Source organism: Pelobates fuscus, chromosome 1, assembly GCF_036172605.1.
Source record: "Pelobates fuscus isolate aPelFus1 chromosome 1, aPelFus1.pri, whole genome shotgun sequence".
Classification (NCBI taxonomy): domain Eukaryota; kingdom Metazoa; phylum Chordata; class Amphibia; order Anura; family Pelobatidae; genus Pelobates; species Pelobates fuscus.
This window is the reverse complement of record NC_086317.1, coordinates 313,584,821-313,599,255: the sequence shown is the minus strand read 5'-3', so window position 1 is coordinate 313,599,255 and position 14,435 is coordinate 313,584,821. Positions and strand designations below refer to the sequence as shown.

The 14,435-nt window shown below is 46.3% G+C and overlaps 1 protein-coding gene across 7 annotated transcripts in view; it reads left to right on the top strand.

The window, feature by feature from the left end:
* Positions 1 to 8,411, top strand: part of MITD1 (microtubule interacting and trafficking domain containing 1) — a 214,485-nt gene extending 206,074 nt beyond the window's left edge. For 5 of the 7 annotated variants that reach the window (XM_063458732.1, XM_063458750.1, XM_063458759.1 and 2 more), the window contains one exon: positions 6,646 to 8,409. In XM_063458732.1, the coding sequence (XP_063314802.1) occupies positions 6,646 to 6,741 (96 nt within the window). In that variant the 3' untranslated portion in view covers positions 6,742 to 8,409. Of the gene's footprint in view, positions 1 to 6,645 lie in introns of all 7 variants that reach the window. The other 2 variants (XM_063458788.1, XM_063458798.1) reach the window with 1 other exon arrangement.
* The last annotated feature ends 6,024 nt before the right edge of the window (positions 8,412 to 14,435 follow it).

Below are 14,435 nucleotides of genomic sequence, written 5' to 3'. Positions count from 1 at the left end.
CCTAATGCTAGCCGTGGGGCGCCCTAGGAATGGCGAGAGGGGAATGGGAGACCACAGGCAACAAGAGCAGATGAGGGGAGACAAAACGAATTACAAAGCAGTTAAGGGGTTATAATCTATGCATGCTTGCTATTTGTGATATATCTGATGTCTAAGATGCCACACGGCCCCCGCTGGGCACACAGAACGCCTCAATGCTCGCAGACGTGGCGCCAGCAGACCCTTTGACTAGTGCTCCCACATACTTGGTAGACAGACATACTACATGATACGAGACAGAGACTCCCTAAGACGCCGCAAAGGCAAAAGCCGCCCTATCACGACCCCAGTTCTCAAAATACCAGTATTAGAGACGCTAAAAGAAGTACGCAGCAGCACCCCCCCAAGGCAGACCCGAGAGACCAGCCGCCCCACGACCCTGACAAATTACTGAGAACAACCAAACCACCACGACACACGACTGTCCACCAAAAACCATGCAAAGCCCACGGATCATGGGCCCCCCCCCCGGTAGGACCGCGCCAGCGCATAGGCTGACAGGGTGACCACCACACCAGAACACCATAAGGCAGCTCAAAAACCAGCACCACCACGCACTAACGCACACCAAACGACCCATCCACGCACCACACCGAGAGAACGAGCGGAAGCTCCGATCACATAGCCACTAGAGAGACGGGAATCCACACACCAAATCATACGTCAAAACACAAACACCCCTACGGACTCGGTAGGGAAAGCTCAGGCACACGGCTAGACTTCCCCGCAGGACCAGGACACACGGCCCCCTTCGCAGGAAGGGACGCACACACCCAAAAGACGACTAGGTCCCACCGACAGGCCGGACACTCAGTCGCACTGACGGGTTAACTGTCCATTACCCTACACGGACACTGACCCCCAGAGGCAGTGCATACACACACAAGGCAGATACACCACCCACACGCACAGACACCTACACGACGCAACCCGCACAAACACCCGCAAACCCAACACCACCCACCTCCTTCAGCCCCCACCCCCAGCCATATCCACAGGTCCCCCTGGGCCGCCCGCGGGATGCCAGCCCCGGGGCCAAACGGATTCGCGCGGGAGGACCTGACTATCGTCTCGTACAACGTGCACGGACTGAACATCAGGGAAAAACGAACAAGACTATTACGAGATCTAAAGCACTACAAGGCGTCAATAGCCTTCCTGCAAGAAACCCACTTTCAGGAGAGTAGAGCACCAGCCCTGAAAGACCGCAATTTCCATGTGGGATACTTCAGTAACAACCCGGACAAGCGCACGCGGGGAGTCGGCATTCTCTTCTCCAGACAAATCCCATACGCAGAAAAAGCTACCATCAGATGCAGCCAAGGTAGGTATGTTTTCACTAAAGGCACAATCCTGGACCAAACATACACGTTTGCCAATATATATGCCCCGAACACTAAGCAACACCAATTCCTCGGACGCGCACTGAATACGCTGATGAACTTCACGGAAGGTACACTAATAATTGGCGGAGACCTAAATCTGGCATTACACCCGGACCAAGATTCCTCGTCCCCACAAAGTGCTACCCCAAATAACAGATATGCGAACACCATGCGCCTCCTCCATCACCACCAACTGGCAGACTGCTGGCGGGCGATGCACCCAACAGACCGCGATTATACTTTCTACTCCAGGACCCACGCAACATACACGAGGCTAGACTACTTCCTCACACCGCACCCGAACCTGACTCTGCTCACCGCTGCAGAGATTATACCGATGACATGGTCAGACCACTGCCCAATCCGCATACGGCTGAAATCACCGCTGTTCAGGCCCAAACAAATGTCGTGGCGGCTGAACGAATCGCTGCTCTCCGACACAACAGTGGTAGATAAAATCAGCGACTCCATACGAACATACTTTGTGGAAAACGAAACCGACGACGTAACGCCACTGACGTGTTGGGAGGCACACAAAACTGTGATCCGAGGCCAGATCATAGCACTCAGCGCATCACGCAAAAAGAAGGCGATACAAGAGATAACCGACCTCGGCCGAGACATAGCAACCCTAGAGGCGCGACATAAACGCACCCTGGACGCAACAACATACAGAGACCTGATAACCAAACGTGATCAACTCACCACACATCTCAACCGCTCAATACAACGCTCATATCAACACTTCAAACACATGATACATGAACACGGGGACAAATGCGGGAGACTACTTGCAAACCTCCTCAAACAGCGTAGAACCCAACTCTACATCCCGAAAATCAAGGACGCCAGACAACAACTCAGACACAGGCCGGACCACATATCCGCAACATTCCGAGCATACTACCAGAACCTGTATAACCTCCGCCAGACAGCCCCAGGAGCCCCACGGCCAAACATCACTGAAAATATCAGGGACTACCTGGTCTCCGCGAACGTGCCCGACTTAGGCGACATAGCACGGGAAGCGTTAGAAGCACCCATAACACCAGAGGACATAGCATATGCCATCAAGAGGGCGAGAACCGGCAGAGCCCCAGGACCGGACGGCCTCCCCCTCCAATATTACAAAACATTTACGCAGGTAACGACACCGAAACTCCTGGTGGCACTTAATTCCATCCAAGAAGGAGCCACACCGACGGCCCAATTCACCTCGGCCAACATCACCTTACTCCCGAAGGAAGGGAAGGACCCAACACTGTGCCCCAGCTACCGCCCGATATCGGTGTTAAACACAGACCTCAAGCTTCTCGCAAGCATCCTCGCGACCAGACTGGCGCCACTGCTCCCCGCGTCAATCCACCCAGACCAAACGGGATTCATCCCAGGCAGGGAAGTGAGGGACAACACCATCAGAGCCCTAAATATCATAGCCCACGCCAAGACGCTAAAGACGCCGGTACTACTCCTGTCTACAGACGCAGAAAAAGCGTTTGACAGAGTGGACTGGGACATGATGTTCGCAACACTGCGACAGTTCGGCGTCGGGGCGAAGTTCCTCACCTGGGTGATGGCGCTATACACTGACCCGTCAGCAAGGCTCAGGATCAACGGCGCACTATCGGACCCATTCAACATCCTCAACGGAACCAGGCAAGGATGCCCGCTCTCACCCTTACTGTTTGCTATGACGCTGGAGCCTTTTCTTAATAAGATCAGACAGAATGCGGACATACAAGGAATGGAGATCGGAAAAACGCACCACAAAATCATGGCGTACGCGGACGACCTGTTGTTTGTAGTCACGAACCCAGAGACCTCCCTCAGGGCAATACAGACAGAATTTGAACTATATGGCCGACTCTCGAATCTCCAAATCAATCACTCGAAGTCAGAGATCCTAAACCTCACGGTCAACCACGCACTGAAAACAACGATCCAGAGACAACACCCATACCGCTGGTGCGACCACAGAATGAGGTACCTGGGGGTCTGGCTCACACCCAATCCAGCAGACCTGTACGCCCAAAACTACCTCCCACTGTTGAGAAAAGCAACGGAGGAACTGCACAAATGGAGCTCATACTACATATCATGGCTCGGACGGGTGAACGCGGTCAAGATGACGCTGCTTCCCAAGCTACTGTTCATATTCCAAACAGTCCCGATAACAGCTCCACTATCATTTTTTACGGCACTGAAAACGGAAGTCCGCAAATTTATATGGAAAGGCAGGTCCCCCCGGATAGCACATGCCCAACTAATCCTACCCAAACTACGGGGGGGATTGGCACTGCCGGACTTCGAGAAATATCACCACGCGGCACACCTCACGAGGATCATCAGTTGGACGGTAGCAAGCGGCTCGAAACAGTGGACCCAACTAGAATCAGACACGACCAACTGCGATCTCAGGACACTACCGTGGATCCCAAAAGCCACATACAAACACAAGCACATCACCAACCCATTTGTGGCAGCCACCATGCAAGTCTGGCACAAACAGGGCACGAAACAGTACCTGACGACAGACCCCGGCCCACTCCTCCCCTTGAGAGGCAACCCAGACTTCCCGGCAGGAGACATGGGCACAACTCCGCACCCACTAGGACACAAGCCAATCATCCGCATAAAAGACATCCTCCGAAACCCCTTCGACATCCGACCACTACATGAACTATTCCCGGACAAACCACATACCTTCGCACACACACTCCAGAGAGCGCAAATGACACGATACGCCCGATCCATCCCCCAGAAACCATACCTCCTGAGGGAACCAACCACATTCGAACACCTCTGTTTGCAAGACCAAGAACCACCCCGAGCCATATCACAGATATACCAGACCCTAATCACGAGCAGATACCTACTGGCACCCCCATGCATCAGACAATGGGAGGAGGACCTAGACGAGCCCATGACAGAGGCAGACTGGGACACGGCCATCACCTTGATACAAAAGACACCGGGCTCAGCACGTCTACAGGAAAATTCCTACAAGATCCTCACTCGGTGGTACCTGACACCATCAATGCTCCACGCAAGGAACCCAGAGGTGCCAGACACCTGCTGGAGATGCGAGGAGGCAGTAGGCACATTCAAGCACATTTGGTGGTCGTGCCCCAAGATCCGTCCATACTGGGAGATGATTGGGAAGACTATACACGAAGTAACGGATGAATTAATACCAGAGACCCCAGCTGCCTTCCTCCTACACAAAACCACCATGCCAACACCGGCATACGTCAGATCCATCATCCCCAGACTGCTCAACGCGGCCAAGGCAACCATCCCCATCTACTGGAAACAAACAGCTACGCCCCCACTGAAACGATGGGTAGCAGAAGTGGAAGCGACGCGAACATTCGAAGACGTGAAAGCCGTCACCCCGCGACAAAGAGACCAATACACACAACGCTGGTTCTACTGGCTACGCCACACCACGTCCGACCCCTTCCAAAGCCGCCTTGCGGCAGACACCCCCGAGAGGAACGAGCAAGAAAGCGGCAGGCCAGAGCGGGGAGCCGAGGGACCTGGGGGCTGAGCAGAACGGGGCGGCAACGGGGGACTGGATAACAGGCCACCAACCCGCAACCCCCTCACATACCCCCTCGGGACACCGCCACACACACATACACTCGAAAAACAACCTCAGACACAAAAGATAGCCACATAACCAGGCGATGAGAAAGGAGACACATAATACGACAATGACCAACCACATGCTGAGGAGACACTAGCAAGACATACCAGCCACACACAACACAGATACCTGAGAATACACCGAGGGGCTACAGCGGCCAATAATAGACAGAACAAGACGAAACAACGCAACACACATAACCCACATTACCGCCTATAACACAGGAGGCACGGGCCACATAACCGAACCCACCAGAAAGTTAGGATGCACACGAGATAACAAACCAGACGCCCGAAACACGCCAAGCAAATATACCACACATCTGAACAACACTGAACCACACACAGCCCTAAGAACATGTTAAGCACGCGCGGCGCTGACAGACTCTACAATAGATACCAGGAATACACACCTCACTCACCGAACAACACCCACACACAACTCAAACCAAACACAGCACACAAACTAAGATCACTATTAAGGATGCAATAGTCATACCCAAACAACCTCTGCGCAGGCACCAAAAGTCATCACTGCAGCTAGGTGAAAGGAACCTCGGCGCAGGCAAAAAAAACCAAAAAAAAACGCTATGATAGAAGTATTGAGAAACACGCATCAGCGCAGGCAACTAAACGCGATGTTAGCTGCAGGGTATGAAACGCCCCCGCGCAGACGACTGACTGCTTCGAGTAATACAACGAGGAACACACTTTCACACAGGCGACCGACTGCAATGTGCACATGCAGCCGTAAATCACATCCACGACATGACACGGATGATAATACGTGCAACACAATTACATGAGTCACAAATAACCATCCACGGGATAGCCATGCGAAATGTTAAAAGCATAGCACTTTCACTATCCACCTAGGTAACGCACCTACATGGCACAAGCCTTTACATAGTCCTTAAGGTACCACTACATCTCCACAAGGGCCAATTTAGAACCACCCTATACAGCTGTATGCAATACACAACTAATGTTGTTCTTCTAGACAAGTATGTTGAAATGTTAATTCAGAATACTGTGGTTAAATGTTAGATTAAAGCCTAGACATAGTTTATGTACGATAAAAATGACCTGATAGGTACGCCTCTGCGCAGGCGATAATTAACAACTGTAATTTTATACAGATGCTTAAGCCTCTGCGCAGGCGACTGTTCGCTTTCATGAAACTCTGTTTGAAGTAAGAAAACTTGACATGATACCAATAAACATATTTAAAACAAAATTATAGTACCAAATTAATTTAAAAATTGTGAATCTAAATATTTAGATACAAGCAAATTTTTTTTTATTTTATTTTTTTATTGCGTTGTAAGAAAAAAGTTAGTGATTGACTTATAATGTATAAGATATTCAGGAATTAGACTTTAATAATTAAGAGCTTGTCTCTTTCTGTTAAAATGTTCACTGATTTACTGATAATCTGACATTGCATGTCTTATTTCTACTAGTGTTTCATGCATTATAGCTGTTTTCAAGTTGGCTAGAGTAAGTACTGTATTATCACTCACATGGACTTGTGATGAGAGAAATTAATAATGCACTTTTCCTCTCTTTTAAGGGTCGATTTTCTATTGGTTATTGCGACTACGATTTGAGACCTTGTTATGAAACGTCAGTGGATATTTTCCATAGCAATCACACACGAAAAACGTGACGGAACATGGTTTATTGAACTCTGTGCTTACATGTTGAGAAGCGGTAATTTTAGGGCAGCTAATTCACCATTCCAGCCCAGAATGTATATGTACATACTTAGAATTAGATGGGACTGCGGCATGTACTTTAATAAGCTGGTTCTCAGTTGTTTTACGTCTTTCCACCATGTCATTTGAAGTCTTAAACAAAAGCCAAAACATATATGAAAGCTTGATGTAAAACAAAGTTTACAAAGAGTGAAGAACTCGTTCTTTCAACTTTCTACCTCTTTCACATCTCCCGTCTTTCCATAAACACTTATTTTGTTCTGAGTAACAATGAGGGTCCGTAGACCACTGTTTGAGAACAACTGCTTTTAAAGTTGGTATTTATTAAACCGTTCGTAGCCAAACAACAGTTGTGGCAAAACATTTCTTACCATGGCCAGAATTGTCACATTTCTGGAAACGAAGGGAATAAATTGTTTACGTAGGCATACTTTTGGCTTTAAATTCCCTTTTAACCAATCTGGTGTTAATAGATGGCAACTTTAACAGTTACACATAATGCTGGCCCATTTCATTTAGAGGTACACTCCATTGTCCAAATTTAAAAAAATGAATCACTATTTAGTAGATATGCCTCCAATGAAAACATGCATGCATTAAATTATGCATTTTTAATTTGTGGGTATATCTAAAGACAGCTTGCAAAAAACACAGATTTTAGCTCCACTGAGGTTACCGCGACAATGCTCTCATACATTTCCAGGTGCCGGCCAGAAGGAGCTGTCCGCACCCCACTGGGGGTACAGACATGCTGCATCTCCCACCTGACTACCAAAGAATCAGATTTCCCCTTCCCTGGCGCCAAGGTAAACCTCTGGAAGAGGGAATACACTTTTGTACGGCTTCCTGTTCCCCCACTATAGCCCTTATACCCCCACAGCCTGTGTCACCCCATTATAGCCCTGTCACCCACTACAGCCACTATCCTCCCTGCAATAGTTCCTATCCTCCCATGACCGTCTCTGTGACCCCACCACAGCCCCTCTCACCTCTCTCTAGCTCTTGTCACCCCAGCATAGCCCCCATTATATCATTATAGTCCTTAACCTCCCACTACAGCTCCAGTTCTCCTGCTATAAGCCCTATCCGTCCACGATAGCTACTATCCTCCCTACAATAGCCACTAACCCCCCTACCATATCAACTACCCCATCCCCCTACCATAGCCACTATCCACCCCACCAAAGTCCCTACCATCACTGTGGGGCTTTTAGTTACCAGCTATAGCCATAATCCTCCCACTACAGCCCCTATATTCCCACTATAACACTAACCCACACCTAAACCATATTCCCCCAATACAGCCATAAATGCAATACAAGATGCAGCGATCCTCAGACAGGCAAACCCACAAGCAGCATTCCTACAAACATACAACACGACAAGTAGCCTCTACACATACCCTCTCCCAGCTCTATCCCACTTATCATCCAACCACCAACCTAGTCACATTCACCAATCAATCATACACCAAACTAGTTTTGTAAAAGCATGCAATCAAATACTGTATATATAACTACAGAGAGGGAAAAAAATATTCGATCTCCTGCTGATTTTGAACGTTTGCCCACTGACAAAGAAATGATCAGTCTATAATTTTAATGGTATGTGTATTTTAACAGTGAGAGACAGAATAACAAAAAAAATCCAGAAAAACACCTGTCAAAAAAGTTATAAATTAATTTGCATGTCAATGATTGAAATAAGTATTTGACCCCTTCGACTTAGTACTTTGCTGCCTTGGCTGTGTGTTTTGGGTCATTGTCATGCTGGAATACTAATCCATGACCCATTTTCAATGTCCTGGCTGAGGGAACGAGGTTCTCACCCAAGATTTTGGCGGTACATGGCCCCATCCATCGTCCCTTTCATGCGGTGCAGTTGTCCTGTCCCCTTAGCAGAAAAACACCCCCAAAGCATAATGTTTCCACCTCCATGTTTGACAGTGGGGGTGGTGTTCTTGGGGTCATAGGCAGCATTCCTCCTCCTCCAAACACGGCGAGTTGAGTTGATGCTAAAGAGCTCGATTTTGGTCTCCTCTGACAACAACACTTTCATCCAGTTCTCCTCTGAATCATTCAGATGTTCATTGGCAAACTTCAGATGGGCCTGTACATGTGCTTTCTTGAGCAGGGGGACCTTGCGGGCGCTGCAGGATTTCAGTCCTTCTTTAGTGTGTTACCAATTGTTTTCTTGGTGACTATGGTCCCAGCTGCCCTGAGATCATTAACAAGATCCTGCTGTGTAGTTCTGGGCTGATCCCTCACCGTTCTCATCATCATTGAAACTCGACGAGATGAGATCTTGCATGGAGCACCAGACCGAAGGAGACTGACAGTTATTTTGTGTTTCTTCCATTTGCGAATAATCGCACCAACTGTTGCCACCTTCTCACCAAGATGCTTGGGGATGGTCTTGAAGCCCATTCCAGCAATGTGTAGGTCTACAATCTTGTCCGTGACATCCTTGGACAGTTCTTTGGTCTTGGCCATGGTGGAGAGTTTGTAATCTGATTGATTTCTTCTGTGGACACATGTCTGTTATACAGGTAACAAGCTGAGATTAGGAGCACTCCCTTTAAGAGAGTGCTCCTAATCTCAGCTCATTACATGTATAAAAGACACCTGGGAGCCAGAAATCTTGCTGATTGTTAAGGGGTCAAATACTTATTTCACTCATTGACATGCAAATCAGTTTATAAATTTTTTGACATGCGTTTTTCTGGATTTTTTTTTTTTTTTGTTGTTATTCTGTCTCACATTATTAAAATACACCTACCATTAAAATTATAGACTGATAATTTCTTTGTCAGTGGGCAAACATTCAAAATCAGCAGGGCATCAAATTATTTTTTTCTCCTCCTGTAAACTGAGGGTGCATGGGATACTGGCCTTGGGGTAGCAAGGAGGGTAAATCTAGCCCGATTCAAATATAACATAGAACTATAAATTACAAGTATCTTTTGCACATACCAGTGGGAATCTGTTAATTGTACATGCCTCTATTTAATGTGGCGGGAACTGTTATGAAGTTGCTTAATACATTTTTAAAAACTGTCTTTATAAAGCCAAAACATGCAAGACCATCAGACTGTATCGGCTAGAAAGCAGATTGGTTAAGGGTTCACCACGTTTTATGAACTTCTCGTTCGGGCTCCTTATTCACAAGTTTGAGTTGCACAATAGCACAGAGTAATTTTTATGTTAAACAGGTTTGTGGTTTAAGAGCAGACAATCAATGTTGTATGTACTTGGTTTGGTGGCAGCAGTTTGTTGTGCCAAATATGTCTCCCAGTATGCTTCTTTTATGTAATACTACAGCTCATTAACTTTCAAATTCTTTGTTTTTGAGATATTTCATTGTGTAATTCTTTTTTTGTGGTATGTATTTTAAGCATGTAATTTAGATGTACTTACCAAATGTTCACGCAAGTCTTTAAGTTCTACCAGAGGTTTAAGCATCCTATTTGAACCATTGCAGAAGGCATGCCACCGCAGAGAACATTATAATAGACCATGGGTGTGAAATCATTTCTCAGAACCTTTGTCAGCCAAAAACACTGGAGTTGGCTGGCTATCTGGCTTCAAATGTATGTATAAATCTACAAAATCAGCAAGTAATCTGGAAATAGAGGGCAGTGTCATGCTGATACATGTTAATCTGCAAACACAAGAGACATTTAATGAAAGTGGATATGCGATATCAAAGCTCCAGTGTCCTTTATTTTTTTTTCACAGAAATCATGCTAAACCATATTCCCTTACGATTAATATTATTTTCACCACTTGGCCATTGGCATTTTTCATGGCGTTCTCACTAATCCAATTAGTTCAGCCCTGTACCAGAGTATGCATAGCTTAGGGGGGCATCTAGGTTCTCTTGCCATATGTAATGCGGACATTGGGGGCAGGGGGGTCTGGTAAGTAACAGTTCTTACTCTAGGAGTTCTCCAGGGCACTTCTGGCACCATAACCATTACAGTGAACTGTAGAGGCTCTGGTGCTTGAATTTTTTTTTAACCTTTCATCTTACACATTTTTGTATGTCACTAACTGCGTCTTTTTTATAAAGTAAATATAATCAGTTATATCACTTATGTCTAAGTAGCTTCATACAAGTTCCGGTGTTATTAGGCACATTTGAGCATTGTTTGGTGATTAAAGAATTGTGCCATCTCAAATAAATGTTGTAATTTGTTTCTAGTGGCAATGCTGATATTGCAAAATTCTGAATGCTGCCTCATATCCCTCTGTGTAAGTTCTGTATTTAACGGAATACCCGAAGCACCATAACCACTAGAGTGCTTTTAAATATTTATATCATATTGCTACTAAGCCGGCTTTGCAAAGTTACATTTTGAAATGTTTGTTCTATTTGTTATTTCTTGCTAATTTGCACCCTGACTGCACACTCCCCAATGATGTTAAGGTGGAAGAACAAGAGGGTAAAGTCTGAATGTAATTATTTTTATTAAAGCGTCACCAGCAGTAATTTTTTATTTTTTTATTTTGAGCCATATGTCCAGGCTCCATTCAGGGATATGCCAAGGTATGCAAAGTGCTTTTGTATATGAAATATAGCTTTACATACATTTATACTATGTATAGGTGCCATTGAAGCTAGATTTTTTTAGTTAAAATAAAAATAATTTCTAGCAGACTAACTTATTTTCAAATAAAAACAAAAAGTTAAATTTGTAAAGGCTTTTTTTATTTTCAAGTGTTGATGAGTGTTTCATTGCTGATATTTGCTAACAAAGGCACTTTAACCCCTTAAGGGCACATGACATGTGTGACATGTCATGATTCCCTTTTATTCCAGAAGTTTGGTCCTTAAGGGGTTAAAACAGCATACTTTTTATAGTTTGTTGATTTGTGTAAAGTTCTCTTAGATGGCAAAGATACATCCCTATTGCTAAGCAGTTAACATGATTTGTGTTTTGCTTTATATAGGTATTGCTTTTGGTATCTAATATGATAAAGTATTTTTATAGATGTATGCTCCTTATAATTCTTTATGCATCATATATGCTTTTGAATAAATGTTAATGTTTTCAATTATTTACATTGTTGATTTTACATTAATCTGTTGTCAAAATACATGACAAGCACAACAAATACGTGTTAAAGCCTTAAAAGATTACTTTAAGCACCATCTTAGGTTAAATAGTTTGACAGTCACCTGGGTCATCCGGACATCTCTCCTCAGATTGATCTACTGTGGAAGAAGAACTTCCACTTTATATCAAGTTTGTCTCTATTTGCATGGAACTCATTGGCAAAGAATGTTAGCTGAAACACTCGGCTAATAAATTCCTTTTTAAGATGGGAAAATTTCACAACTAAAAATTTCTACTTTAGTAATATCTGTAGTGGGTGTGTGAGCCATGGGACCATAGGCGTGCGCACGGGGTGTGCCGGGTGTGCCTAGGCACACCCTAATCCCCGCGGCACGCCTGTGAGTCCTGCAGGCACTCTGCCACCCCCAAATGCCCTCCGAGTTCCCCCTGTCATGGGGCGGAGGGCAAGAGGTAATGGACCTCCCCCCCGCCGGTCTCCATCTCAGCCGCGGCGAGAGAGCTGTGTGCTGTCTGCTTCCTCTTGCCGCGCGCCGTTTGCTGATGCCGGAGCCGGAATATGACGTCATATTCCGGCTCCCAGCTACAGCAGACAGCCCGCGCGGTGAGAGGGAGCAGAGAGCACACAGCTCCCTCGCCGCGGCTGAGATGGAGACCGGCACCCGACCCACTGGACCCCAGGGACAAGTCCACGCCAGCACTCCAGGTAGGGAGGCTGGGTGGACAATTTTTAATTAAAAAAATAATAATTTGTGAGTGTCTCTGTGTGTGTGTGTGTGTGTCTAAGTAAGTCTGTCTGTGTGTGTGTGTGTGTGTGTGTGTATCTAAGTATGTCTGTGTGTGTGTGTGTGTCTAAGTATGTCTGTGTGTGTATCTAAGTAAGTCTGTGTGTGTGTGTGTGTGTGTGTCTAAGTAAGTCTGTGTGTGTATCTAAGTATGTCTGTGTGTGTGTGTGTGTGTCTAAGTATGTCTGTGTGTGTGTGTGTGTCTAAGTATGTCTGTGTGTGTGTCTAAGTATGTCTGTGTGTGTGTCTAAGTATGTCTGTGTGTGTGTCTAAGTATGTCTCTGTGTGTGTGTCTAAGTATGTCTCTGTGTGTGTGTCTAAGTATGTCTGTGTGTGTGTGTGTGTGTCTAAGTATGTCTGTGTGTGTATCTAAGTATGTCTGTGTGTGTATGTCTGTGTGTGTATCTAAGTATGTCTGTGAGTGTTTGTGTGTCTAAGTATGTGTGTGTCTGAGTGTGTGTGTGTGTGTGTCTGTGAGTGTGTGTGTGTGTGTACGCGTATATATATGTGTGTGTGTGTGCACGTATATATACACAAGTGTATATTATTTTTTTGGGGGGGGTGGGAATCTTGGGAGAGTTCTTACACTTTATTCCCCAGGACTTGACCCCTGCCGGCAGTAGAGATCTCCGGATCTCCCCTGTAGGCTCATGCAGAGCCGGCACTATTTGAGTGCCGGCTCTGCTCTAAGCCTCCATGGGCTGGCGGGGAGATCAAAGATCTACCTCACCGGCCCACAGCAGCATAGAGGGAGGCAGGAGAGGACCCGGGGAGCTCTAGACAGAAGCTTCGCCAGGTTCCTCTTGCGAGATCTGAGCATTGCCGTGGCAACGCTCAGATCTCGCGAGAGTGAACTCTAGCCCCGCAGGCTAGAGTATACTCCACACTGGACTACCAGGGGTGGCACATGGCAGCAAGGATCTCCCCTCCCTATCATAAGGTAAGAAGGGAGGTGGGATATTTACTACATCACACACACAGCACACATACAGCACCGTCACACACACAACACTCTCACACACAGTACACTAACAGCACCCTCACACACACAGCACCCTCACACAAACAGCACACTCACAAATACACGACACAAACAGCACCCTCACACACACACAGCACCCACCCATACACACACACACACACATATCACACATCAGACAAACAGCACCCTCACACAGCACACTAACAGGACCCTAACACACCCTCACACACAGCACACTACCAGCACCCTCACACACAACACACTAACAACACCCTCACCCACATAGCACACTACCAGCACCCTCACACAGCGCACTAACAGCACACACACACACACACACAAACAGCAGTGTGTGTGTGTGTATGTATGTGTGTGTGTATATATATATATATATATATATATATATATATATATATATATACATACATGCGGTGTGTGTTTGTGCTTTAGGGTGCACACCCTAATGCAATAGGCTGCACACGCCTATGCATGGGACCCAGCTAAGTGTTACCATACAAAAACTGTTATAACACCTAGTGTAGAACAACGCCAGAGGAATTCTGACACCATATGCAATGCTTAGAGTCCTTCTTTAAAGGAACACTTCAGGGTTAGGAATATAAAGATGTGTTCCTAACATTAGTGTGTGTGTGTCCCTTTTCTTTTACTTGCCTGTTTCCAGCGCTGATGTCCCTGAGTGCTGGCCCGTACTCCTCCTCCTGCCAATGAGAGGGGCCTCCTGTCAGCCAATGAGAGGGGCCTAACCCGCATGCGCAGTGAGCACCGCATGCGCACTAGGCC